The sequence below is a fragment of the Symsagittifera roscoffensis genome, chromosome 2, assembly GCF_963678635.1.
Source record: "Symsagittifera roscoffensis chromosome 2, txSymRosc1.1, whole genome shotgun sequence".
NCBI lineage: Eukaryota > Metazoa > Xenacoelomorpha > Acoela > Convolutidae > Symsagittifera > Symsagittifera roscoffensis.
The window spans coordinates 46,132,126-46,158,503 of NC_087063.1; the positions used below are offsets into that span (position 1 = coordinate 46,132,126).

Consider the following 26,378-nt stretch of genomic DNA (forward strand, 5'->3'; position numbering starts at 1 on the left):
CTAATTTAAGCGGCAAAGCACAATCGGGGAAGTGCTCGGAGAAGAAGAGGGAGTGAGTTCAACGGCAGCGTTTAGTGTCGTGTTCTAGCCAAGAGTCCCAGGATTCAGATGGGGCAGGGTCACGAAAGAGTTCCAAAAAGCGAACTGCGGTTTGTAATTTCGGAGGCGTTATGATCGATAGTATTTTCAAAACTCGAAAGAACAAGAGGGAAGGAGATAGGGAACGTGACACAAACTAAGAAATTAAGAATTTGATCGAAGACATTTTGATGGAAAACTTTAGTTTAAAAACTTAAACTTATGTCCAGGGAGAGGGCGGACCACTGTTGGGTCTAAAACTCAAAACACTGATTCATTGGCTAAAATTTTAAATTATGATTTAAAATTGATTCTTGAGGGAATGTTATATAATTATATTACAGTTGTTCAGTCTATATATATTGTGTTTGCTTTGGCGCCATCGGTACTGGCCAAGTCCTTGCTGCAGTTTAATTAGTACCTGCCAGTGGTGGTCACGTACTCTTGTGATTAAAATCAGTTGCTCATCCTTTGAATCTAAAGTACAGTTATTCCATACAGTGAAATTTATAGTATTGAAATCTACGTTTTTCACAGTTGTACGCTTCTTTTGGGCATTTAAAAGTTGTCTTTTAATGGGGATAGTTTTCTCGTTTTGAAGCAACCCGCTGCTCACAATTAAAAAAAACATAAAAACTAAACTGATCACAACAGTTTTTGGGAGCAAATTTTTAATTCAACTAAAAATAATCCATCAAAACGATTGAAAGATCTTACGACGAAACCATTCAGCAAAACTCCAACCAAGATATTCCAGAATGTTATAAAATTTGAAGTACAAACTCTTGATTTTTGGGGACAGACTACAAATGGTTAACCTTTTTTATTGCATGCATCATGACAATGATATCTAAAGTACTTGAATAATATATCCTTAATTATTTGTGATCGAACTTTTCGAATCGCACCAAAACCATATAGTCAGTTTTGTTATTTTTGTCCAGTTACAGACGTCCAACCCAAAATCTCTGGGCATTTAGAAATTTACGAAAAACACAAAGAAATTTTGTTTTATATGGTTTTATCATAAAAGCAACTCGAAATTCCAACAGTTTTTCAAATTGTTTTCGTTTGTTATGGATGACGCCAGATATTCCGTTTAATGTAAAATCAAGCAAAACTAAAATAGGTGCAACACAACAACTACAGAAAAATTTTGAACTCAAAAGTTACTTAAGTAGTTGTTATCTAGGGTTAATATATTTGGAAACAAAAACAGAAATTGATTGAAATAAAACTAAGAAATCAAAAAATAAGCAATTTGATATTCAAGGAAAAATACAACTCCCATACTTGCTTAGGATAACGCTAGTCATTGCATTGCTAAATATGCTTGGAAAATGCATGACTAGCATTTCAAAATGTGGGTAGCGTAACTACATTAAACAGCACCTGGCAAATAATGCAAACAGCTCTTAAAAAGCCAGTAGAAAAACATGACAAAATTGTCTGGAATAATGCATTTTATGATAGTGAACAACTTTTTTTCGAGAAAAAAAAACTAAATTCGGTTGAAAATCAGTTACCTGGTTTAATAATCATCACTTGCAGGGGCGGATCGAGGATTTTCTCGAGGGGGGGGGATTTTCAAAAAAAATTTGTCAGCTTTTTTTTAGGTCGGCCAAATTGATCTTGCGAGCTCTTCCAAAGCAGTACAAAGAGCCTGTTTTTGCCAAAATAGGCGTTTTTGGGCACTTTTTGGAAAATTTTGACCAAGAAATTGCGTTTTTTTGGCGCGCGCTCCCCCCTCTAGACTAGTATATTGGCGCCCAAGGCGACTTTAGAAAAATTTTAGGGTCCGTCAACAAAATGGATATCTCAAAGTAGTAAAAGGGGGACCCTTTAGGTAAGGTTGGCAGGGCGTCCAATCCCTGAGGGGAAATCCTTAAGTGGCCCATGGGAAACCCAACGCCCCCCCCCCCCCGCCACTCCCCCCTCCTCCCTATTTGCACCCCTGATCACTCGTCTTTGCTTCAATAGTCAAGTAATTCGTGGTATGATTTTCAATTTAATTTTGGTATAATTACTGGCCCAATTAAGTAATCAACTAACATCACATCAAATATCGACTCACGCAATTAAATTTCAAGTACATTCGAAAAAAACTGAGCTCTGTGTAGAATAAGGGTATTTCCTCTCTAGGTTTATTCTCGCTTTACTAGCGACACCGCATAGTCGTCCCTTGGGCAGTGGATTCAGTGGGGCGGCAGAGATTCACTACTTTCTACTATTCCGAAAGGGTTGATTCGGTGGCAAAGATCCTGTATTGCTCTCAGTTGCTTGCCCCTTTTGGGTATTGCTGCTCTTCCGGCTGTCTTGTCTACTCGATACTGAGAGCTCTGAGTGGCCAGGTTAAAATCTAATAATCAAATCAAAAGGAAAAGGTCTGCGATTTATCAGCATAAATTGCCTTATTGTAATTAAAATCCAGCTAACTCCACTAAAACTGAGCTATTCTCTCTCTAGAGAATCTCTGACGAGAAGCAACTATCTACTATTTTTGCTACAGTTGTTCTATTTTTTCGAGAACCAACTACTCTAATCGCTAGCAATAATTCTTCTCTTCTCTGACTGAAAACCAACTACTCTTAATGGTAGCTAACACTGTTCTGACTCGTAAAGGCTCTCCGGTACCCTCCAACTCTTCATCATTCTTTACATTTAGGATATTTAAGTCACGCCATTCCCTATCAGTCTTGACATCCGCCTAAATCACCCGTCCGCACATGTTTTAAGATTATATCCCTTTTTATTGCATGCATCATGACAATGATATCTAAAGTACTTGAATAATTTATCCTTAATTATTTGTGATCGATCTTTTCGAATCGCGCCAATACCATATAGTCAGTTTTGTTATTTTTGTCCAGTTACAGACGTCCAACCCAAAATCTCTGGGCATTTAGAAATTTACGAAAAACACAAAGAAACTTTGTTTTATATGGTTTTATCGTAAAAGCAACTCGGTACTCCAACAGTTTTTCAAAATTTTTTCGTTTGTTATGGATGACGCCAGATATTCCGTTTAATGTAAAATCAAGCAAAACTAAAAAAAGGTGCAACACAACAACTACAGAAAAAATTTGACCTCAAAAGTTACTTAAGTAGTTGTTATCTAGGGTTAATATATTTGGAAACAAAAACAGAAATTGATTGAAATAAAACTAAGAAATCAAAAAATAAGCAATTTGATATTCAAGGAAAAATACAACTCCCATACTTGCTTAGGATAACGCTAGTCATTGCATTGCTAAATATGCTTGGAAAATGCATGACTAGCATTTCAAAATGTGGGTAGCGTAACTACATTAAACAGCACCTGGCAAATAATGCAAACAGCTCTTAAAAAGCCAGTAGAAAAACATGACAAAATTGTCTGGAATAATGCATTTTATGATAGTGAACAACTTTTTTTCGAGAAAAAAAAACTAAATTCGGTTGAAAATCAGTTACCTGGTTTAATAATCATCACTTGCAGGGGCGGATCGAGGATTTTCTCGAGGGGGGGGATTTTAAAAAAAAATTTGTCAGCTTTTTTTTAGGTCGGCCAAATTGATCTTGCGAGCTCTTCCAAAGCAGTACAAAGAGCCTGTTTTTGCCAAAATAGGCGTTTTTGGGGACTTTTTGGAAAATTTTGACCAAGAAATTGCGTTTTTTTTGGCGCGCGCTCCCCCCTCTAGACTAGTATATTGGCGCCCAAGGCGACTTTAGAAAAATTTTAGGGTCCGTCAACAAAATGGATATCTCAAAGTAGTAAAAGGGGGACCCTTTAGGTAAGGTTGGCAGGGCGTCCAATCCCTGAGGGGAAATCCTTAAGTGGCCCATGGGAAACCCAACGCCCCCCCCCCCCGCCACTCCCCCCTCCTCCCTATTTGCACCCCTGATCACTCGTCTTTGCTTCAATAGTCAAGTAATTCGTGGTATGATTTTCAACTTAATTTTGGTATAATTACTGGCCCAATTAAGTAATCAACTAACATCACATCAAATATCGACTCACGCAACTAAATTTCAAGTACATTCGAAAAAACTGAGCTCTGTGTAGAATAAGGGTATTTCCTCTCTAGGTTTATTCTCGCTTTACTAACGACACCGCATAGTCGTCCCTTGTGCAGTGGATTCAGTGGGGCGGCAGAGATTCACTACTTTCTACTATTCCGAAAGGGTTGATTCGGTGGCAAAGATCCTGTATTGCTCTCAGTTGCTTGCCCCTTTTGGGTATTGCTGCTCTTCCGGCTGTCTTGTCTACTCGATACTGAGAGCTCTGAGTGGCCAGGTTAAAATCTAATAATCAAATCAAAAGGAAAAGGTCTGCGATTTATCAGCATAAATTGCCTTATTGTAATTAAATTCCAGCTAACTCCACTAAAACTGAGCTATTCTCTCTCTAGAGAATCTCTGACGAGAAGCAACTATCTACTATTTTTGCTACAGTTGTTCTATTTTTTCGAGAACCAACTACTCTAATCGCTAGCAATAATTCTTCTCTTCTCTGACTGAAAACCAACTACTCTTAATGGTAGCTAACACTGTTCTGACTCGTAAAGGCTCTCCGGTACCCTCCAACTCTTCATCATTCTTTACATTTAGGATATTTAAGTCACGCCATTCCCTATCAGTCTTGACATCCGCCTAAATCACCCGTCCGCACATGTTTTAAGATTATATCCATTTTTTATTGCATGCATCATGACAATGATATCTAAAGTACTTGAATAATTTATCCTTAATTATTTGTGATCGATCTTTTCGAATCGCGCCAATACCATATAGTCAGTTTTGTTATTTTTGTACAGTTACAGACGTCCAACCCAAAATCTCTGGGCATTTAGAAATTTACGAAAAACACAAAGAAACTTTGTTTTATATGGTTTTATCGTAAAAGCAACTCGGTACTCCAACAGTTTTTCAAAATTTTTTCGTTTGTTATGGATGACGCCAGATATTCCGTTTAATGTAAAATCAAGCAAAACTAAAAAAAGGTGCAACACAACAACTACAGAAAAAATTTGACCTCAAAAGTTACTTAAGTAGTTGTTATCTAGGGTTAATATATTTGGAAACAAAAACAGAAATTGATTGAAATAAAACTAAGAAATCAAAAAATAAGCAATTTGATATTCAAGGAAAAATACAACTCCCATACTTGCTTAGGATAACGCTAGTAATTGCATTGCTAAATATGCTTGGAAAATGCATGACTAGCATTTCAAAATGTGGGTAGCGTAACTACATTAAACAGCACCTGGCAAATAATGCAAACAGCTCTTAAAAAGCCAGTAGAAAAACATGACAAAATTGTCTGGAATAATGCATTTTATGATAGTGAACAACTTTTTTTCGAGAAAAAAAAAACTAAATTCGGTTGAAAATCAGTTACCTGGTTTAATAATCATCACTTGCAGGGGCGGATCGAGGATTTTCTCGAGGGGGGGAGATTTTCAAAAAAAATTTGTCAACTTTTTTTTAGGTCGGCCAAATTGATCTTGCGAGCTCTTCCAAAGCAGTACAAAGAGCCTGTTTTTGCCAAAATAGGCGTTTTTGGGCACTTTTTGGAAAATTTTGACCAAGAAATTGCGTTTTTTTGGCGCGCGCTCCCCCCTCTAGACTAGTATATTGGCGCCCAAGGCGACTTTAGAAAAATTTTAGGGTCCGTCAACAAAATGGATATCTCAAAGTAGTAAAAGGGGGACCCTTTAGGTAAGGTTGGCAGGGCGTCCAATCCCTGAGGGGAAATCCTTAAGTGGCCCATGGGAAACCCAACGCCCCCCCCCCGCCACTCCCCCCTCCTCCCTATTTGCACCCCTGATCACTCGTCTTTGCTTCAATAGTCAAGTAATTCGTGGTATGATTTTCAATTTAATTTTGGTATAATTACTGGCCCAATTAAGTAATCAACTAACATCACATCAAATATCGACTCACGCAATTAAATTTCAAATACATTCGAAAAAAACTGAGCTCTGTGTAGAATAAGGGTATTTCCTCTCTAGGTTTATTCTCGCTTTACTAACGACACCGCATAGTCGTCCCTTGGGCAGTGGATTCAGTGGGGCGGCAGAGATTCACTACTTTCTACTATTCCGAAAGGGTTGATTCGGTGGCAAAGATCCTGTATTGCTCTCAGTTGCTTGCCCCTTTTGGGTATTGCTGCTCTTCCGGCTGTCTTGTCTACTCGATACTGAGAGCTCTGAGTGGCCAGGTTAAAATCTAATAATCAAATCAAAAGGAAAAGGTCTGCGATTTATCAGCATAAATTGCCTTATTGTAATTAAATTCCAGCTAACTCCACTAAAACTGAGCTATTCTCTCTCTAGAGAATCTCTGACGAGAAGCAACTATCTACTATTTTTGCTACAGTTGTTCTATTTTTTCGTGAACCAACTACTCTAATCGCTAGCAATAATTCTTCTCTTCTCTGACTGAAAACCAACTACTCTTAATGGTAGCTAACACTGTTCTGACTCTTAAAGGCTCTCCGTTACCCTCCAACTCTTCATCATTCTTTACATTTAGGATATTTAAGTCACGCCATTCCCTATCAGTCTTGACATCCGCCTAAATCACCCGTCCGCACATGTTTTAAGATTATATCCCTTTTTTATTGCATGCATCATGACAATGATATCTAAAGTACTTGAATAATTTATCCTTAATTATTTGTGATCGATCTTTTCGAATCGCGCCAATACCATATAGTCAGTTTTGTTATTTTTGTCCAGTTACAGACGTCCAACCCAAAATCTCTGGGCATTTAGAAATTTACGAAAAACACAAAGAAACTTTGTTTTATATGGTTTTATCGTAAAAGCAACTCGGTACTCCAACAGTTTTTCAAATTTTTTTCGTTTGTTATGGATGACGCCAGATATTCCGTTTAATGTAAAATCAAGCAAAACTAAAAAAAGGTGCAACACAACAACTACAGAAAAATTTTGACCTCAAAAGTTACTTAAGTAGTTGTTATCCAGGGTTAATATATGTGAAAACAAACACACAAATTCATTGAAATAAAACTAAGAAACCAAAAAATAAGCAATTTGATATCTTCCGGCTGTCTTGTCTACTCGATACAATCGCAAGAGTTTCTAATTGTATTTTAATTCAGATGATTATGCGTCTCCTTACTGAGAGTTCTGAGTGGCCAGGTTAAAATCTAATTATCAAATCAAAAGGAAAAGGTCTGCGATTTATCAGCATAAATTGCCTTATTGTAATTAACTTCCAGCTAACTCCACTAAAACTGAGTGACTCTCTCTCTAGAGAATCTCTGACGAGAAGCAACTATCTACTATTTTTGCTACAGATGTTCTCTTTTTTCGAGAACCAACTACTCTAATCACTAGCAATAATTCTTTTCTTCTCTGACTGGGAACCAACTACTCTTAATGGTAGCTAACACTGTTCTGACTCTTAAAGGCTCTCCGGTACCCTCCAACTCCTCATCTTTCTTTACATTTAGTTTTACTTAAGTCACGCCATTCGCTATCAGTCCTGACATCCGCCTAAATCACCCGTCCGCACATGTTTTAAGATTATATCCCTCCTCCTGTCAACTCTGCCACGGCCCAACTTCGGTTTCTTTTATCAATCTTTTCACACTTATTAGATACCCGGTATGCGGTAGCTATCTTAATTTTACCAAGCAAACAATTGTCATACGATTCTAATCAACTGATTCCTGACCTCATTGACTTCAGCCCTCGAGTTCAACTAACCTCTAAACCATGCTATGTTTACCCAGTGATCCTCCCAAGCTCTTTATTTCAAATATCCCGTTAACGTTCCGACCTCATAAGGGTAGGCGGAGACCCTTTTTTGGTTAGCTAATTCACTTCAGGCATCTAAAATTTGTGTCTGTACTCTATTCCAATCCCGACCTTCTAGCCATCAGGGTAAAGTGTTTAGTCTATTAGGGGTCAAATCAACCAAAAGTCACCTTTGAGAAGCCAAGTAAAAAACGATTTAGAAGAATTAATTCTCATGCTACGGTTCTTTTACTATCAATTTTCTCGTTGAATTGCTATTAATAGATTACTCGCCAAGCTAAACTGAACCCAATGCTTTTCATGTCCCTTTTGATGTAAATCCTCTACTCCAAGGTTGCGATGTAAGAGCTATATCTCTATCAGCTTCTGCTCTACTTCCCAATATATAAGTTTTTCTTCCAATTTTTAGCTAGGTGACCCATTTTCATTTCCAGGGGTTGGACTGGGGAATACGCCACTTTGCGGTGTTATTCTCGGGGTTTTCTATGCAAGTTTGGGGTCAAAACGCCCAAAGATCAACTCAAAGTCACCCAGGGATCAACCGGGGTCAAACTTCCATATTTGGGTTCAAAATCCCATGGGGGTCTCAACTACTAAGTTTCATTCATATCTCATTAATACTTCACAAGTTAAACCATTTCCAAGGTCCATTATCACTTTTTCCGGGAGGAGGCTAATAACACCGAAAGGAGTCAACGGAGGGTTTTTACTCACAAGGGCTCTTTTTTCGGGGTCCGTATCCTATGTCCACTGCCGCGATAAAATCTTTATGCCATCGTTCATCATTTCGCGTAAATTGCCTATTTCCGGTCTAAGGGGGTGTTTTTTTAAGTGCTTATAGCTTCCGGTCCAACCGCCGGATTTGATTCAAAATATAATACAAGATTTATCTTGCCACTACCTATCATCCCTCCAAGTTTCAGCTCCCCGCGCTCAACAGTGGCCGAAAAACGACTTCCGGAAGTTAGGGGTGGGTTTCTTTACTTTGGGCATAAAACCGGAAGTGGGGTTCCTAGGAATCTGGGATGTTAAACTGAAGCTTCCGTTAACTAGGCCTACAACATACTAAAGTTTGAGCCCAATACCGCCGCTAGTTTCCGATTTCTGATAGGGCCATTTCCACTTCCAGGGACCGTTATCATTTGCCCCCCAAGGATCTGACGGGTTCCGATTTTTGCATTCCCGGGTCAAATCATCTTTAGTATCGCTCCTCTGATTTCCATAACATTAGTTTTCTTAGTTTCGATTTTTTTTGGGGGGGGGGGGGGGGTTCGCCCCTTTTTGTCAAATTTTGTTCTCTGCTTTAGTAGGGTCGATATCTTCGAAGATTGAACAATTTCGAACTTTACCCTTTGTTTGCTGTACTACTTAACTTAATGACGAATCAATCTTACGCTCAAGTTACTATAGCAAGTAATACAGTGAAATCACCAATTCTACAGTCTTCCTTTCTAGTCTATTATTCTCCCGAATAATGCTAATGACAAAGTTTTAACTTACCGTCTTTCTACCAAACTAGATTAGCCCTATCTAATGCCTAATCCTATCATAATACTTCCTAATTACCGAATTACTTTTCGTTAGACAAAATCGCGGACCCTTCAGTCAGTCCTATTTTGAGTAATCAGATTCGACTTGTAAGAACTATTTGTTACAGAAGTCCTAATTAAGGGACTTGACTGCTAATAAATTTACTCCTCGCAGTGCGACCCAAACTATATTTTAATAAGCGGAGATAATGCTAAACAGTGCAAAAATGAGGTGGAATCGCACTTAGATATAAAACGAGCACCAAAGATAGGAATGACAAAGTTTTCACAAAGCTAGTTTTAACTCACATAGTTGTCGATACCAAACCGAACTGGTGGCTTTCTTCGTTCGGCAGATTTGCGGCCTCTTCTTCACTTCTAACTCCCATCTCCCTTTCGTCAAAGGTCTCCACCGCATCGCTCTGCCATCGCAAGACTCCATTTAGCTCGGGAGGATTGACTAGTGGCTCCAACCCTACTCGATTTCTTTTTGACATCAATCCCACGGGTTTTTGCCTCGGGCCTGGATCATGACTGAATCCCTCCCGGTTGTTCAGCCAAATTGTTTCGTCTTCGATGTGCATTTCTGGATCATCGAAGAAGTTCGCCGACCGATATGGTGTCGGTCGCTTCCTTGCAGTAGCTTCCTCTGGTTGTCTCGTGCCCTCCACGCATCGCTTCAGCGTGTTGAAATGCAGGAACTTCACTTTACTTGGAGTCGGTTGCTTTGCCACCTTGTAGTTCATTTCGGACATCCTGGCCATTACAAGGTATGGTCCTTCATATGGATCGAAAGTCTTCTTCAGTTTCACTTTTTCTTTTGCCCATACCAAGACTTTGTCAACAGTTGCGTAGGGCTCCCCGTGAACTTTCTTGTAATATGGATCCTTCTGTCGACGTTGGTCCATCCCTAGGACTTCTCTCGCTTTGCCGTGTGCATCTCGGAACTGCTCGTCAAGCCATTTCGCAAAACCATCTTTTGTCAACGGTTCATCTTGGTGCTTTGCGTAGAACAGGTCAATTGGATACTGGCACTCCTGTCCATGCACCATACTAAACGGCGTAGCTCCCGCTATCCGATTGATTGTCGTATTGTACACAAAGTTCAAAATGGCAAACTCGTGTCCCACGTCCTTGGGTTCTCCACAAATTACTTCAAAACCACTTCGGCCATCTTTACATAGTGCCTTCCCGTACGCTCATTCGCTCGGGGTTTGTAGGGGGAAGTCTGAGTTTTGTCAATACCCAAAAGTCAGCACATCTCTTGGATCAATTTGCCACTAAAACCTTTTCTTTGATCTGTATGTAGCAAACTTGGAGCTCCAAACTTCAGTATCAAATTCTCCACTATCTCACGAGCCAGGTCAGCTGAATCCGTTGTCACCAGGGGAACTACAATCGCATACATTGTGAAAAGGTCCGTCAAAACAAGCACATGTTTCACTCTGCTACTCGTCGCCATTGTCGTTGGTACCAAAATATCTACTGCCAACGCGCTGACTCTGATCCCAGGATAAAAGGGAGCTAGGCCCTCTGCCCACTTCATATTCTTTTCATTCATATGAACTGATCGTCTTACACACCACTGGACTTTTCTTTCAATATCCGTTCTCATCGTCGGCCACCAATATCTTTGTCGTATTCTTGCCAGCATCTTCTCGGCTGCAAGCTGTCCTCCTCCAGTCTCCATCAAATCGAACTTGCTAAAAATTTCCTTCCGCCCCGCCAGCGGAACTACCGTCAGAAGGTTTGGCCTGGAGCCATCTCGTTGAAACCACTTCTTGTAAAGTATTCCATCTTTAATACTCAACTCATCCCATCTTGACCAGTAGACCAGTGTTTCAGTTCCATACTGCATGGCCTGCTCCTTCGGGATGATGTTCGTTCCAAGTGAAAGCATATCAATCGTCTCATCGCATGTTACCGCCCAATAGAACACTTGAGCAATCGCTTCATCTTCCTTCTGCATCTTCGCAACTCCACCTGGCGTTGGTTTCCATCGAATCGACTCGCAATCATCTTCTATATTCGTAGCTGTCTCTTTGACACTTGCAACTGTTTCCGGTACACTGAAAGGTCTGCAACTTTGCAGTGCCTCTTCTAACGAAATCGCTTTGGTAAACCCCCATTTTTGTCATCGTCCATGTTTTCGCAAATTGCTCCCGCTGAGTGATTGTCAAAGCTAGCTGGCCAACCTCCTTCATCAGATGGGACTCGATCGAAATGCTCGACGGAAGCTGCTATATTCGCTATCAGCTGCCTCCTCTTCTCCTTACTCGAATCGCCTTCTCCTTCACTCTTCCCTCCTGGATCATGGGGGTCGAGAGTATCCGCTTTGGGGATACAATGGGTGGCAGATAACTTATGGGATTTTTGAAACCCTCTTTTGTTCCTGTCCACATGAAATCTTCCTCGTGGCTGAACGTCAATGTGCACCGATTTTCTTTCAGTGACCGAAGTCCGAAAACCATCTCTGCTTTCAATTTGATCAAGATCTTTGTCAACGGCTACCAATTTCAGATGGGTGGTAATACATCCATCCAACTTCATTTTCTGTCAATCTGCTGTCTCTAGTCTGCCCCAATATGGCTCAATCTCAGACGAGTCTAAGAGATCTCGAGCTACATCTGTACGAATGAGGTCAGTCGTGGCCCCCGTATTGAGCAAGGCCTCGACTTGGGTGCTCCCTCTACAAGCATCTACGACTACCCCACGGGGTCCGCAGGTATCGTGACTAATTCCCACTTGCTCAACACGTGGTTGCTCTCTCGTTTCTCGCCCGGGAGAGACCTCTGTGACACGAGGTAATCGTTCCAAAATCGGCTAAACTTTTTCCTGTTCCCACAGCGTATTACTGTCTACATCAGCATCTCGTTTCGCCACTCGTTGTGGCTTCCTTTATTCGAACCGTCTGTCAGTTGGTCTCGCTTCGATACTTGTTGTCTCTGTAGGTCGGCCGGGAAAAGGCCTATTTTGAACTCGCTCCTTGCCCCCGGCCCTCTGTAGTTTAAATGAACCGGACACTCCTTCTAAAAGCGACCCATCTCACCACATGCATAGCAGTTGCCACGGGGTACCTGGCTCTTCACCCCGTAGCATCCGACTCCACTGTTCTGGGAACTCCGACGGTCCTCGCTGGGGTAAGGGTCAAAGAGCTGCCGAGTTCATTGGGTTTGATCAGGGCGGGGTAGATTCTCCGGGTGGGGGGCAGGAATAAAAGAAGTGACAAACCTACCCATAATAGACGTCATATTCTGCATCTGTGTCAGAAGATCACTCTGGACACTCACCAATTGGTCGATTCGCGGGTCAGTGACCGCCTGCTGTCGTCCCCAATTGGTCCCCACATGTGGCAGCCGACTGGTCTGTCCACCAGCACCGCGACTCGCCTCTGCCCCCTGCTCTGGTACATTCTCGGCCACTCTCGCGAAATGCAGCCTCTTTCTGTTCCTGGCCCGTGACGTCCTGTTGACTAGCTCCAGGGCTTGGGCCCGAGCAGCGGCCTGAGCGAGGCTCCTCAAATCTTCCCGCAAGAGCTGGTCTTGAAACTCCACATCAAACAGCCCGACGATGAACTGCTCACGCTTCAAGTCATCTCTAGCTTGGGCTCCGACGTTCGCATTAGCTACATCTTCATGGGACCGGACTCGTCTGGAGAGCTCCCAAGACCCTTTTTTTCGCCTTGCATCAAATAAAGCTAACAGCTCAAAAAAAGCGAGTAGAAAAACATGACAAAATTGTCTGGAATAATGCATTTTATAATAGTGACCAGTTTTTTTTTCGAGAAGAAAATTACATTCGGTTAAAAATCAGAAACCTGGTTTAATAATCATCACTTGCAGGGTCGGATCTAGGATCTAGGAAAATTTCGTCAATCTTTTTTTTAGGTCGACCAAATTGATTTTGCGAGCTCTTCCAAAGCACTACAAAGAGCCTGTTTTGCCAAAATTAATGCGCCGCAGGCAAAATTTTAAAAACACAGGCCGAAAAGGCGTTTTTAGGCACTATTTGGAAAATGTTGACCAAAAAATCGCGTTTTTTCGGCGCGCGCTCCACCCTCTAGACTAGTATATTGGCGCCCAAGGCGACTTTAAAGCACTACAAAGAGCCTGTTTTGCCAAAATTAATGCGCCGCAGGCAAAATTTTAAAAACACAGGCCGAAAAGGCGTTTTTAGGCACTATTTGGAAAATGTTGACCAAAAAATCGCGTTTTTTCGGCGCGCGCTCCACCCTCTAGACTAGTATATTGGCGCCCAAGGCGACTTTAGAAGAATTTTTGGGTCCGTCAACAAAATGGATATATCAAAGTAATAAAAGGGGGACCCTTTAGGTTGGCAGGGCGTGCAATCCCTGAGGGGAAATCCTTAAGTGGCCCTTGGGGAAACCCCCCCCCCGCTCACCCTCCACCCTAATTCCGCCACTGATTTGTCTTTGCTTCAATAGTAAAAAAATTCGTGGTATGATTTTCAACTTAATTTTGGTATAATTACTGTCCCAATTGAATCGTTAACTAACATCATATCAGACACCGACACACGCAATTAAAATTTCAAATACATTCAAAAAAAATTGAGCTCTAAGTAGAATTAGGGTATTTCTTCTCTAGGTTCGTTCTCTCTTTCCTAACGACACTGCAAAGTCGTCCCCTGGGCAATGAACTCAGAGGGGCGGCGGAGATTTACTATTTTCTACAATCCCTGAAGAATTGATTTGGAGGCAAAGATCCTGTATTGCTATCTGTTGCTTGCCCCTTTTGTGTATTGCTCTTCCGGCTGTCTTGTCTAGTCGATACAATCGCAAGAGTCTCTAATTGTATTTTAATTCAGATGATTATACGTCTGATTACAGAGGGCTCTGAGTGGCCAGGTTATAATAAGGAAAGGGTCTGCGATTTATCAGCATAAATTGCCTTATTGCAATTAACTTCAAGCTAACTCCACTAATACTGAGCTATTCTCTCTCTAGAGAATCTCTGACGAGAAGCAACTATCTACTATTTTTGCTACAGTTGTTCTCTTTTTTCGAGAACCAACTACCCTAATCGCTAGCAATAACTCTTCTCTTCTCTGACTGAGAACCAACTACTCTTAATATTAGTTAACAACTGTTCTCTTCTCTGACGAGAACCAACTACTCTTAAAGGTAGCTAACACTGTTCTGACTCTTAAAGGCTCTCCGGTACCCTCCAACTCCTCATCTTTCTTTACATTTAGTTTTACTTAAGTCACGCCATTCGCTATCAGTCCTGACATCCGCCTAAATCACCCGTCCGCACATGTTTTAAGATTATATCCCTCCTCCTGTCAACTCTGCCACGGCCCAACTTCGGTTTCTTTTATCAATCTTTTCACACTTATTAGATACCCGGTATGCGGTAGCTATCTTAATTTCGACCTTCTAGTAATTTCGACCTTCTTAATTTCGACCTTAAGTAGCGACCTTCTAGCCATCAGGGTAAAGTGTTTAGTCTATTAGGGGTCAAATCAACCAAAAGTCACCTTTGAGAAGCCAAGTCAAAAACGATTTAGAAGAATTAATTCTCATGCTACGGTTCTTTTACTATCAATTTTCTCGTTGAATTGCTATTAATAGATTACTCGCCAAGCTAAACTGAACCCAATGCTTTTCATGTCCCTTTTGATGTAAATCCTCTACTCCAAGGTTGCGATGTAAGAGCTATATCTCTATCAGCTTCTGCTCTACTTCCCAATATATAAGTTTTTCTTCCAATTTTTAGCTAGGTGACCCATTTTCATTTCCAGGGGTTGGACTGGGGAATACGCCACTTTGCGGTGTTATTCTCGGGGTTTTCTATGCAAGTTTGGGGTCAAAACGCCCAAAGGTCAACTCAAAGTCACCCAGGGGTCAACCGGGGTCAAACTTCCATATTTGGGTTCAAAATCCCATGGGGGTCTCAACTACCAAGTTTCATTCATATCTCATTAATACTTCACAAGTTAAACCATTTCCAAGGTCCATTATCACTTTTTCCGGGAGGAGGCTAATAACACCGAAAGGAGTCAACGGAGGGTTTTTACTCACAAGGGCTCTTTTTTCGGGGTCCGTATCCTATGTCCACTGCCGCGATAAAATCTTTATGCCATCGTTCATCATTTCGCGTAAATTGCCTATTTCCGGTCTAAGGGGGTGTTTTTCTAAGTGCTAATAACTTCCGGTCCAACCGCCGGATTTGATGCAAATTATAATACAAGATTTATCTTGCCACTACCTATCATCCCTCCAAGTTTCAGCTCCCCGCGCTCATCGGTGGCCGAAAAACGATTTCCGGAAGTTAGGGGTGTGTTTGTTTACTTTGGGCATATAACCGGAAGTGGGGTTCCTAGGAATCTGGGATGTGAAACTGAAGCTTCCGTTAACTAGGCCTACAACATAATAAAATTTGAGCCCAATACCGCCGCTAGTTTCCGAGTTCTGATAGGGCCATTTACACTTCTGGGGACCGTTATCATTTGGCCCCCAAGGGTCTGACGGCTCTCGATTTTTGCATGCCCGGGTCAAATCATCTCTAGTATCGCTCCTCTGATTTTCATAACATTAGCTTTCTGAGTTCTGATTTTTTTTTGGGGGGGGGGGGGGGGTTCGCCGATTTTGTCAAATTTTGCTTTCTGGCATAGGAGGGACGATATCTTCGAAGATTGAACTATTTCGAATTTTACCCTTTGTTTGCTGTACTATTTAACTTAATGACGAATCAATCTTACGCTCAGGTTACTATAGCATGTAATACAGTAAAATCACCAATTCTACCCTCTGCTAACTTAGCCGACAAAACACAAGCAGACATTTTAAAAGGAAATGCCACAGCACAAATTTTCCAATTGTCAAATTTACCGATCCTGGGGGAAATCACACCATTGACCTTTGTAGTCCCAACATCTGACTTTACCTTTGGGTCAAGCGGGCAACTATTAGCTGGAGAGTGATCTGCTAAAAAACTGGAAAAAGCCCAGTTCCTGGTTGCAATACCCTTGCGAATCGCAAGGTTAAAAACTCACCGTGACATCTCCCACAATGTTGTGAGCGCCAAAGCCGTTATGGAAATTGACTTGAGCACTACTATAGGATCTCAGACCATTGTGAATGTCAACTAGATTCAATGCGTGATAGTAAAGACTACCCATTTTAGCTGATGTTATTAGTGCGGAAGACGAAACAAGCAGGTTTTATTTTGTTTTTGCTTTTGCAAAGAAATTATTGGTTGAATGAATAAGACGACATTTAATCAGGTATATTAAGATTAGTTGAAAGTTAACATATTGAATAAAACCAAGATAGATATAATGAAAGATTGCGAGGTAAAGCAAAAGACACATTTATTTCCATGTTTTTTTTTAGAAAAAGCATAATTAGTTTTCAGGCCGGAAAGCTATAGGCTGAGTTTGAGAAAAAGTTTCCAAAACTACTATGAAGGTAGTTCGGGTCCTCCTCCTTGGTAATTTCCAGTCACTTCAGCCCCACTGAAATCCATGCCTGGATTCTCTCTCTGGAACCTCTCTCTGGTCAACTGTTTCCTCATATTATCCAGGGTCCATGGGTCTGCAGTGTACTGTGAGTGTGGTGGTCCGTCTTTGAAGAGGGAAGTCCAGCAGTGAGTGGATCCCTTGAGTGCCTTGATAAGTGTGATGTGTAGTTTGTTGTCGTCTATCGTCCACACCATGTCAGATGGAGAGACACAAGCAAACAGGTCTCCCTTCAACTTCTGCCAAATATTATTTCTGTTCTTCAATTTCTACCAAAAGACTGCGTTTCAAAATAAAATCTTGTTCATTTAGCGTTCGAACGTTTAGTAAGTTTTTATTTCCTTTTTTTGGTCCAGATGGCACATTTTCCCAGAGCTGGGGGTAGATTTTTAAATTATCAAATTTTCTGGGATATTTTTTGGCGTTTACCCGATACAATTTTCTGCGTTGACTAGATGCAAATATTGAGAAACATTTTCGTGGGACGTCATACCCTAAATCCAATCCTGTCTTAATTTTTTTCAGACAACTCTCATTATTCTTTTTTATTAAACCTCCATATTAATTTTTTTTTGAAAGTGTAAGAAAAACCTATGCTACTTTATTTCAGTTTTAAGTAATTAAAACCCTGTGCAACTTCTTAAAATGAGTACTGGTTGATCCCGATTTAATTTTTCATGAAAAAAGCCAAAACTTGTAAGTAATTGAACCATCGATTTTTTCACGACTTATTTTAAACTCAGTTTTTCTTAGTGACTCCTCCGTACTTGCTCCTTAAAAACTGAAACAGCCAGTGATGTAGGCGTGGCCACCACAGCCACATCTTTGCCCTTGACTTTGAACCCTGGATTAGAAGGGAGATCCACAATGACATTCACTTCTTCTTCAGTCTGTTCCCATCGGCCGAAGTCAGTCTTAACTTGGCCAGAGTCGGATTCTACATTCTCAGCCACAACGTGCATGTTTTTTTTACATACAAATCAGGTTTAAGAATTCTAAATATGAACAAACCAACTTCTGAAAATCGAAGACTGTTGAGATTGATGGAATCGAATATAAAGATTCTGGAGCCTCAGACTTGCAAAAAAGAGCCATGGGAGGTTGGATAGGCAGAGGAGTACCAAGATCAGCTCGTTGCTCATAAATGAAGCGAAGAGTTTCAGCCCGGATCAAAAAAATCATCAAAACTTTAAAGGCAAGATTTAATTGAATTCTAGGCAACAGTTGAACTTTCTGAGCTGAACAAGCTCGTACATAGGTATTTCTGATCGTGTATAAATTGTCTTAACATCTTTACTTAACGATCAAAAAACTAAATGATTGGTAACTAAATCTGGCATCAAAATATGGAAAAACAAAACGCTCCGGTTAATTTAGCAACAGTGAAACCACATTGCATTCTAAGAAGCAAGCTGAAATTCTTCTTCTACTGTCTTGGAAAAAAATCTCAATCTGAAGAGTTCTAATTTTAATTGAGGCTCGGATAAATACAGCAAATAGAAAACTAAAATTGTCGGAGGCGACAATTTACCATTCAAAATGAACTCAAACGCAAAAAAATTAGTCAAAACGAAACTATTATTTCCGGGCGGGCAACTTCATTTTTCAAGTTTTCAATTTGATTGAATTAAGTCGATGTATCCAGCTTAAACACCTGGACAATTTCAATTTTGAAAAAAGTCTCTCAGGTCGATATCCTTCTTGTACGTCTCTCCTTGTGGCGCAGCCGGTGGACCCCTCGGAACGTGAACAAGTTTACACCTGTCCCCATTTTTGCAATAGCCTTGAGCATGGAACATGCAGACTTGAGATGCGTCGAGAGTCGGTCTATTAGAATTTTGGTTCCCGGGATGCCTTGGTCTTTGATTTTGGGGCTGGTTGAACCTTTGGTTCTGTCCTGGACCAAGATGTCTGGGTCTATGATTTGGGTTGAATCCTCCGCGAAACCTATTCTGATTGGGGTTAAAACTACTTTTTATAGGCATAGGAGGGCGTTGTATTCTACCGGCGAATTGCATGGGATGCGGCGGTTGCTGAAAATTTTGTCTCTGTGGGCGATTAAGAGCCATAGTATTCGGATCGAAAGGCGGTCTGAGTGCGAAGTTTGGACGCGGTAAGACTCCTGGTAATGTAACTGGAATCGGGATATTGTTTTTAAGCAGAATTTGAGGCGGCATGAAATCAGCTTGCGTGGTAGTGGGACCTCCCCTTGCCTCAGTGTTTCCGTTCACAGACATACTAGTAGAACTAGGGGGCTTGTTTTGACGTTCATCCTGTTTGTTTGCCAGTCTTAAATCCGAATCTTGATTGTACACAGGGGCAACTAGTTCCTGAGGCGCTCTTGGAACCTTCACGCAATCATCGTCAATTGTTATTACATCTGGGGTTGTTATTGAAGGTTCGAGTGGGGTGTTAATTGGCGCAAGCTTTTCTGTTGGTGATGTAACAACTACCAGTTCATGTGGAGATTCTTGCGGGTTAGAAGATCCTTGAAACATCTGTTCTACTATCGGAGGGTTCAGATCACCCAAGGGAATGACAATTGGCTCTTTTAGTTCGTAGTGTTCTCTGTCTGGTTCTTTGGGAGAGTATGGAATCTTAGATCGGTCAAACTGCAATTCGGCCAAAACGCTCACTTCTCGTTTATTTTGAGTTTCGCGTTCCGTGCTATTTTTCCCGCGTCCGAATAGTAACGACTGATCAAAGGATCCGGGATACTCGAATGACGCCAGACGCCACGAATCGTCAACTTCCACCCCCGCAGGAGCGTCTGAAAAACCTCTCAGTTTTTGGAACGTCATCTTTTCCCTTATCATTTCGATTTTAGCGTAGTCTTGGTACCTTTCAGCATCCTGTTGTTTTCTGAAGTTCGTCCGCTCTCCATCCTCGACTTCGAAGTATTCAACTTGAACCAGATTATCGTCATCTTTAAATTTAACCCTGTTGGTTTTTTTACCTGCTCTGATATAAATAAGGATGGGCTTCGGACCCAAACTAGGATCTCGAGGGACTTTTTTGACTTCCGGCTCCTTAGCTTCAGCGACATCTTCAACTTTCGCAATTAATTTTTCTTCTGTCTCAGTTGGAGAATCCGTATCCATTTCAGCTTCTTTTCCATCTTTGCCAACTTTCTCTGAGCTGACTTGTTTAGTCGGCGAAACGGTCAAATTAATATTTTCTTTGCTAGTCTCTTTCGATTTGATTTCGTGTTTTTCTCTTTTAACCTTTGATTTCACTTTCAGTTTTACAGGAGCCATTGGTTTAAACAGAGCATCTGCAAACATAGAATCCTGAGTTAAAAGTACTGCTTGTTTGGGCTTTGGAGGATCAGGATTTATTGTTTTTGATATTGGTGGTTGCAAAACAAGTGGTTTTTCATTGGTCAGCTTCTGATCCGATTTTTCTTTTTGTATCTCACTTTCCGTTTCAACCTTAGTAGCTCCTTTAGGCTCTTCTTTAATTTCCTTATGCTGTAATTGAGTTTGTGTTTCGTTGTTTTGGGGTTCTATTTTGGCCTTTTTCAACTCTGTACAATGTTTTGAGGGGTCCATTTCAATTGAGGGCCGCTTTTTAGTTGGAACTGCATTCAAAGCGGTCTCTTCCTCCAAGCCCGTTTTGCGAGCCCCGCTGCTTGGAGGAGCATGTTGTTTTTTAATCTTACTCGTTTCTGAATTTTCCGATTCTGTCTTTATTTTATGGGATTTCGATTTATGTGAATATTCACTGTTAGCCTGTTTTTTGGGTTTACTTTCCGCCGTTATCACTTCAGTCCATTGCTTTACAATCTGAGATGATAATTTTATAACTTCGGAGTTATATTTAGTGTTTTTTGATAAACTTTTAATCATAAGTGGGGTAGATTTTTCCGCTTTTAGCAGATCAATAGTGACTGGTAGTTTTAACAAAACATGCAAGAGTTCTTCAATGAACATCGAGTCGTTTTCGCTTGCAGATAAAACTTCTGAAAGCCATCTATTAAGAATTTTCCAGCCTCCAGTCGCGACAAATTTGTTCAGAATTGTAGTTTTACTCGTATTGAGAAGGATGTTAACGAAAGTGCATTTCGATTCGACTGATGTGATGTTTTCCATGGACTCAACTAGAGGAGCGACATCTTCAATTCCTAATATGGATCCGTCATCCGAGACAAAAGCCTCCAAGGCTGCCAACAGCGCCTCAACCCGATTGGCCATTAGATACATCTGAAAAGTGTTCATCAATTATTGTCTGCCGAAACTACCAATAAAAAAAAAGGTTCGTTACTGAAAATGTTTAATAACTTTTTTAGGTGCTCGTATTACGCTTACTGGAAAGTCGGTAGAATAATTACTTAATAAGGATATCAACTAAATCATTTTGTTAAATTGATTTGTTTCCAATGTAAATCTAAATTCTAATATGAAGACCGAAACTAGAAAAGTCGATTACTGTTCAACTAGGTCAAAATTTTTTGCCGAGTCATCAGAAAAATTAGAAAACAAAGAAGCGTAGCAGGATACTGTGCAAATATCACAGAATGTTTTGACCGGTATTTGATTGTGAATTTTTTTCAATGTTTTCAAATGTTCAACCAATTTCTTGGATAGCAGTAGTAAATAAATTTACAGCTTAACTCAAAGTTGACGATAAATTATCTATAACTTTCTTAAAATTTCTTATTCCACTCTCAAAATCATGCTAAAAACGAATACAATCAGTTTTTGTTAAATGAGCAGATTTTTTTATGTTTTATGTTGCGATCTGAATTACGACTGAACGGGAATTGATACGATAACCCACTCAATGCCCCTGAAGCATTAAGAATTTCGGGCGATGGGAAAACTTGCTGATGTAAATTTAATTCGCTTACTTTTTCAATTTGCTGAAAATCTATTCAGGCCAAAAAAAAGCAAGTTCTTCTTCACTTATTAGGTGACCATGTTTACAATGTTACAATGGGAATAACCAACAAACTTTGGTTTGAAGCTAAAAAAACTTTGGTTTGAAGCTAAAAAACTTTGGGTTGAAGAGGATTGTCTTTACGCATATTTTCGTTCAAGTTTGAGCAATATATCACAGAAAGAAAACTACATCAAGAGCGTTTCAAAAGGTATGAAAATTCCACAAAAAAAATTTATTCCCGAGAAAAATGGTTTGCAAATTTTTTTATAAATAGATAGGCTCCCCGTAAAATCGCCGAGCGCCAAAAAAGGCATAGTTATGTTTTAACGACTGCAAGATTTGGCCGAAGTCCTAGAGCCTTCAAAACAAAACTAATTTCGTAATATTTTGTTGTCAAAACAAAATTTGAAAACACTTAAAACCGTTTCTGCTTTTTACTAGAACGGTTTTAAGGACTGTCATTAATTTTTCCACAGCTTGATTCCAGTAGCACGCTCAGATTTTATAACCCGGAAGCTTAATTGATTACACAATCAAGTTTCTAAAAAAAGTAAGAAAATTTTTGTTCAAATAAGTCTTATTTCTTTCTGCGTGGTGTGATAAAAGGATATGATGAAAAACTATAATTTAGGAATAATTTACGATCATAGTAATGTAAACAAACAGGACAACAGATTTTGAAGAAAAATGACGAGAAAAACAAAAAATCTTAAATGAATTTTAAATGAAATCAAATTAATTTTTCATTTTTTTTGCAGAAACTTTCAAATTTTTGAAGTTTTGATTCCCAAAAAGGCATTAAAAATCTATTTAAAAAATAAATTTTCTCGAAAACAATCAAAATTAGGAATACATAAGCTACTTTAAACAGCCCAAACTAAGCTTAAATAATAGTGTTCGCTCGCTTGAATTTAGAAAAATCAAAAACTTTTAAACCTGTCTAATGAGTGAAAGAGGTTCAATTTGATATATCACTCAACACTCGGATGGTTATTAGTGATAGCTGTTTTTGCGTGGAAAGCAAAAAAGATGAAAACTTAAAGACACGCGAATGCAAAGTTCTGTAAAAACTTTCAATAGGTCGGAACAAAAAAATCTTTTCAAGCTTGAATTTATTCAAGCTTTCAAAGAGGTCCTTGTGATATTGGATTTCAGCATTCAAAAAATTGTCTTATTGATCTCAAAAGTACTGCCGGATATTTTAAGAAAGCTTTCAGTGAATGAGCCGCGACAATTGAAGCCGACAACCAAAAAGCTTAGACTTAGCCAAAAATTTTCGTCAAAAATCATTTAGGCAAAAACAACTACATAGAATAAAGATAGCTATAAAATTAGCGTATGCAAAGTAAACTACATAATTTGGAAATTGAACCGACAGAGCTTGAGTAGTCAACCATGAAGCTGAAAAACCATCAGTAAAAATTATTATCAAAATTGTATTTATACATACAATGAATCGAGTTTCAGATATGTCATGCGTAGTAACCAGTACCCGGTAGTTAATTTTGCTCGTCCATAAAACTGAGCATGTCAGCAGCACAGCAGAAATATTACTAATTCAATAATTTTGTTGAACTAGCTGTTAACCCAAAAAAAACGGCATGTTACGCTTCGATAACGCTTTGAAATTAGAAAAAAAAGGAAAGTAAAAAGCAAATTAGAAAAAACAAGTTATACAGTTTAAACTTTTCAGTAAAATTGACCTGTACAAAATTTGAAATTTTCTAGCACCACTGTTTTCACAAAGTTTACAGTTGATTCAAGTCATTTGGCTAATTTCTGGATAATTTCAAGTACTTTCCTGCAGCGGGACATAAAAAAAACACATGAAAGTTTTTCAAGGTAATCAACGACAAACAGAAACATGGTTGAAGAAATAGAGCTCAGAAGAATAAATTCAATTTGACAAAAAGCCCGTTCATTATTGTCAATTGCCTCAAATTTGTTTTCAAAAATTGATTCATTTAGATATACGCGCATCAGTCAAAATTAACGGGCATCACGTACTTTTCTTTTAACTCAAAAGCTAATCACGAAAGCGACAGCGAAAAAAAAATCTGAAAACAACAACAAAAAAGGCATTCCTCCAATAGCTAAGTATTCTGAAGTAATGCAATCTGGAAACGAACACGCTTTTGAACTCATTTTCACTAGCATATCTAAAATTCAAAGATCCTTGAGATGCTTGAAAAAACAAACAATTATTGACAGTCGAAACGGAGTTCGCATTACTTGCGATACAGCACAAACATGAAAAATAGGTCAAAAAAAGTTTTAAAAACTTAGAAAAAAACTAATTCTATTTAAATTTAAATTTCGTAAACCTCGGTAAAAGTTCATTTTAAGCAAATATGCCCGACATTTTATTATGAAAATAGCAACAGAAGATAACAAAGCAGACAAGTTAAGAGAAGATATCAGTGGAGGCCGAAAAAAATGATTTCACAAAAATTCTTCCTGAAACCACATTGAATAAGGCTTGCTTTGTAAACTGATTGAAACTTGCTTACAGACCAAGAAATCCGTGATTAGGCAACTAAGTGGACAATCTTTAAGCAGACACAAGTTGAGCCGAAAAATAAGATTTTTTCCCCAAAATAAAAATTTTCAATTCCCATTAGAGCACAGGCAAGTCTCGTAATGTGACAAAAATTAAACATCGATAAGTTTTTTAATGATTTTAGAACGACTTTGATTGCGCTGGTTTCGAAAACTATGAACAAGAGTTCAGACAAAAGATTATGTACAACGTAGGGGACTGGTTCAAAAATTGTCAAAGAGGCCTGGCATATCTGGCAAAGAGACCTGGAATGTTTTATAGTTGGCAAACTCAGTTGGAGTCAACACATGGACAAAACCTTTATGAAAGCGAACAGATCGTTTTTGCTATGACCAAAAACAACACACATTCAATGTAAGAACCCATGGTAACTTCATTACTACTTTATGCTAGTAATTGCATAGGTTTAATTATTATAATATAATAAGAATAAATGGTTTGCAATGTAGATTCCATTCACTGTAAAATTTACCTCATTAGAACCAAATGAAATCTCATTGCGAGAACGCCGTGGAACTTTGCAGCCAATTTTCAAGCGCCTTTTGTAGAATTAAATAAGTTAAATAAGTTATTATTAAATAAGTTATCGCCTTTTGAAGAATTACTAAAAACACTTAATTTTTTTGCATAACCATTTGGCGTTCAAACACCTTAGTTATTGTGTAAGAACGCAGACACTGGATTTTCCCATGACACGTTTTGTGCGGAACTAGTATTCAGCTAAAACAACCTTCAAACTTAGGTTGTGTACAGAACTTTGATCGTACAAATTGTTATGCAATGACCCTAGACGTGATTTAAGACAATGGTCTGTACTGAGGGGTGCCCTGCAGAAAAATCTCTTGAAGAAACCTTAACTTCACAACAAAAAGCACGTGAAAGCTAGCGCATGACAGTGTGATGAACAATTGTACGGGCAAATTATTGATTTGAAAGGCAAACAATGAGAGGTTAACATAAAGGAGTGCTAACTCTAAAACTTGATTACTGAGGGCAGACACTTTTGCCATCTGAAAACCGCTGACCTGTCTCTACGCTATTTGTAAACGCAACCACATCAACTTTGTTTTGGGGACGCAAGTATGAAGGTAGCGATTTGAAAAATCTTGAGAAAAAACTTTCAGAAAAATTTGAAATAACACCTCATGAAGTTGACTTTTGGAATCTAGACAACAAAATTAATTTATGGTCAAAATGATGTTCAAAACTCATCGCAGCTCAAACATAGAAAATTCATCCAAAAGTGACACCTTATCCTTCTTTGCAGTAAAGATCGGTAAAATTGGGTGATAAAAAAACAATCAAGAGCAGTGCAGAACATTCAATCGACAAAAATTTCGTCTCCTCAAACATTCATTGGGCCATTTCCCGTTGTAGTGTATTTTACACATTATATTTACAAGCATTTGCATTGTATGGTGCTGTGTGGTTTTAGTTTTACAGGCGAAAACAACCTTAAACCAATTTCTACCCAGTGAAAATTACCGAGCATGAAGCGGTTTTGGCAGAGTTTGTTTAGTAGTAAGGAAAATCAACTGTTCTTTTTAGTTCGATCGAATTTCCGAAACAATTGAGAGTGATCGAGTCATTGTAAATAATTCTGTCAGATTAGTTGCTTCTCCGCTCAGATTTTGTATAGTAGGAACAGTTTTTCATAATCTCAAAAAGTTCAAATAACTTTACTGCTTTTTCACCGCATGACCGGCAATTTATGCCATGAACATTCTCAGGGAGAGCATTAGTTCAGAGGCGCTGAGTAGTTCAAGCTTAATTTAAAATTAGTAAAGAGTTCGAGCGATCTTTGTTTGGTTCAACTTTGGAAGTTTTAACTTAATCACAAAAAGAGAACTAATAAACTAGTAAATGTGATGAATAGTTGCAGAAGCAAATTATTGATCAGAGATGCAAACATTGAGGGCTCTCGACCGGCTATGGATCCACTCAATCCTAATAACCGAAAGCAGCCAATTTCGCTGATCTGCAAACTACTGAGCTACTTCTAAAAAAACTTTTTCTACACTTATTTTCTTCTAAGCGCAACCAGTTCAACTTTGATTTTATGAACCAAATTTGTGTACC

The 26,378-nt window shown here is 39.3% G+C and overlaps 3 protein-coding genes across 5 annotated transcripts in view; 1 reads left to right on the top strand and 2 right to left on the bottom strand.

Moving 5' to 3' along the window:
* LOC134840748 (COP9 signalosome complex subunit 2-like) overlaps positions 1-26,378 on the top strand; it is a 545,309-nt gene that overhangs the window by 315,315 nt on the left and 203,616 nt on the right. The window lies entirely within an intron of this gene.
* Positions 16,581-17,871, bottom strand: LOC134840152 (nudC domain-containing protein 2-like). Of its 2 annotated transcripts, none has more exons than XM_063855859.1 (2): positions 17,626-17,871; positions 16,581-17,127 (listed from the first exon to the last, which is right to left on the bottom strand). In XM_063855859.1, the coding sequence occupies exons 1-2, from the start codon at positions 17,818-17,820 to the stop codon at positions 16,801-16,803; spliced, it is 522 nt and encodes a 173-aa protein (XP_063711929.1). In that variant the 5' UTR covers positions 17,821-17,871; the 3' UTR covers positions 16,581-16,800. The 2 variants fall into 2 exon arrangements, with proteins under 2 accessions (XP_063711929.1, XP_063711930.1); XM_063855860.1 differs by having other exon boundaries at positions 16,586-17,097.
* Positions 18,327-21,056, bottom strand: LOC134839141 (serine/threonine-protein phosphatase 1 regulatory subunit 10-like). The gene has a single exon (XM_063854589.1). It carries the CDS (start codon positions 21,049-21,051, stop codon positions 18,523-18,525), a length of 2,529 nt encoding a protein of 842 aa, XP_063710659.1. The 5' UTR covers positions 21,052-21,056; the 3' UTR covers positions 18,327-18,522.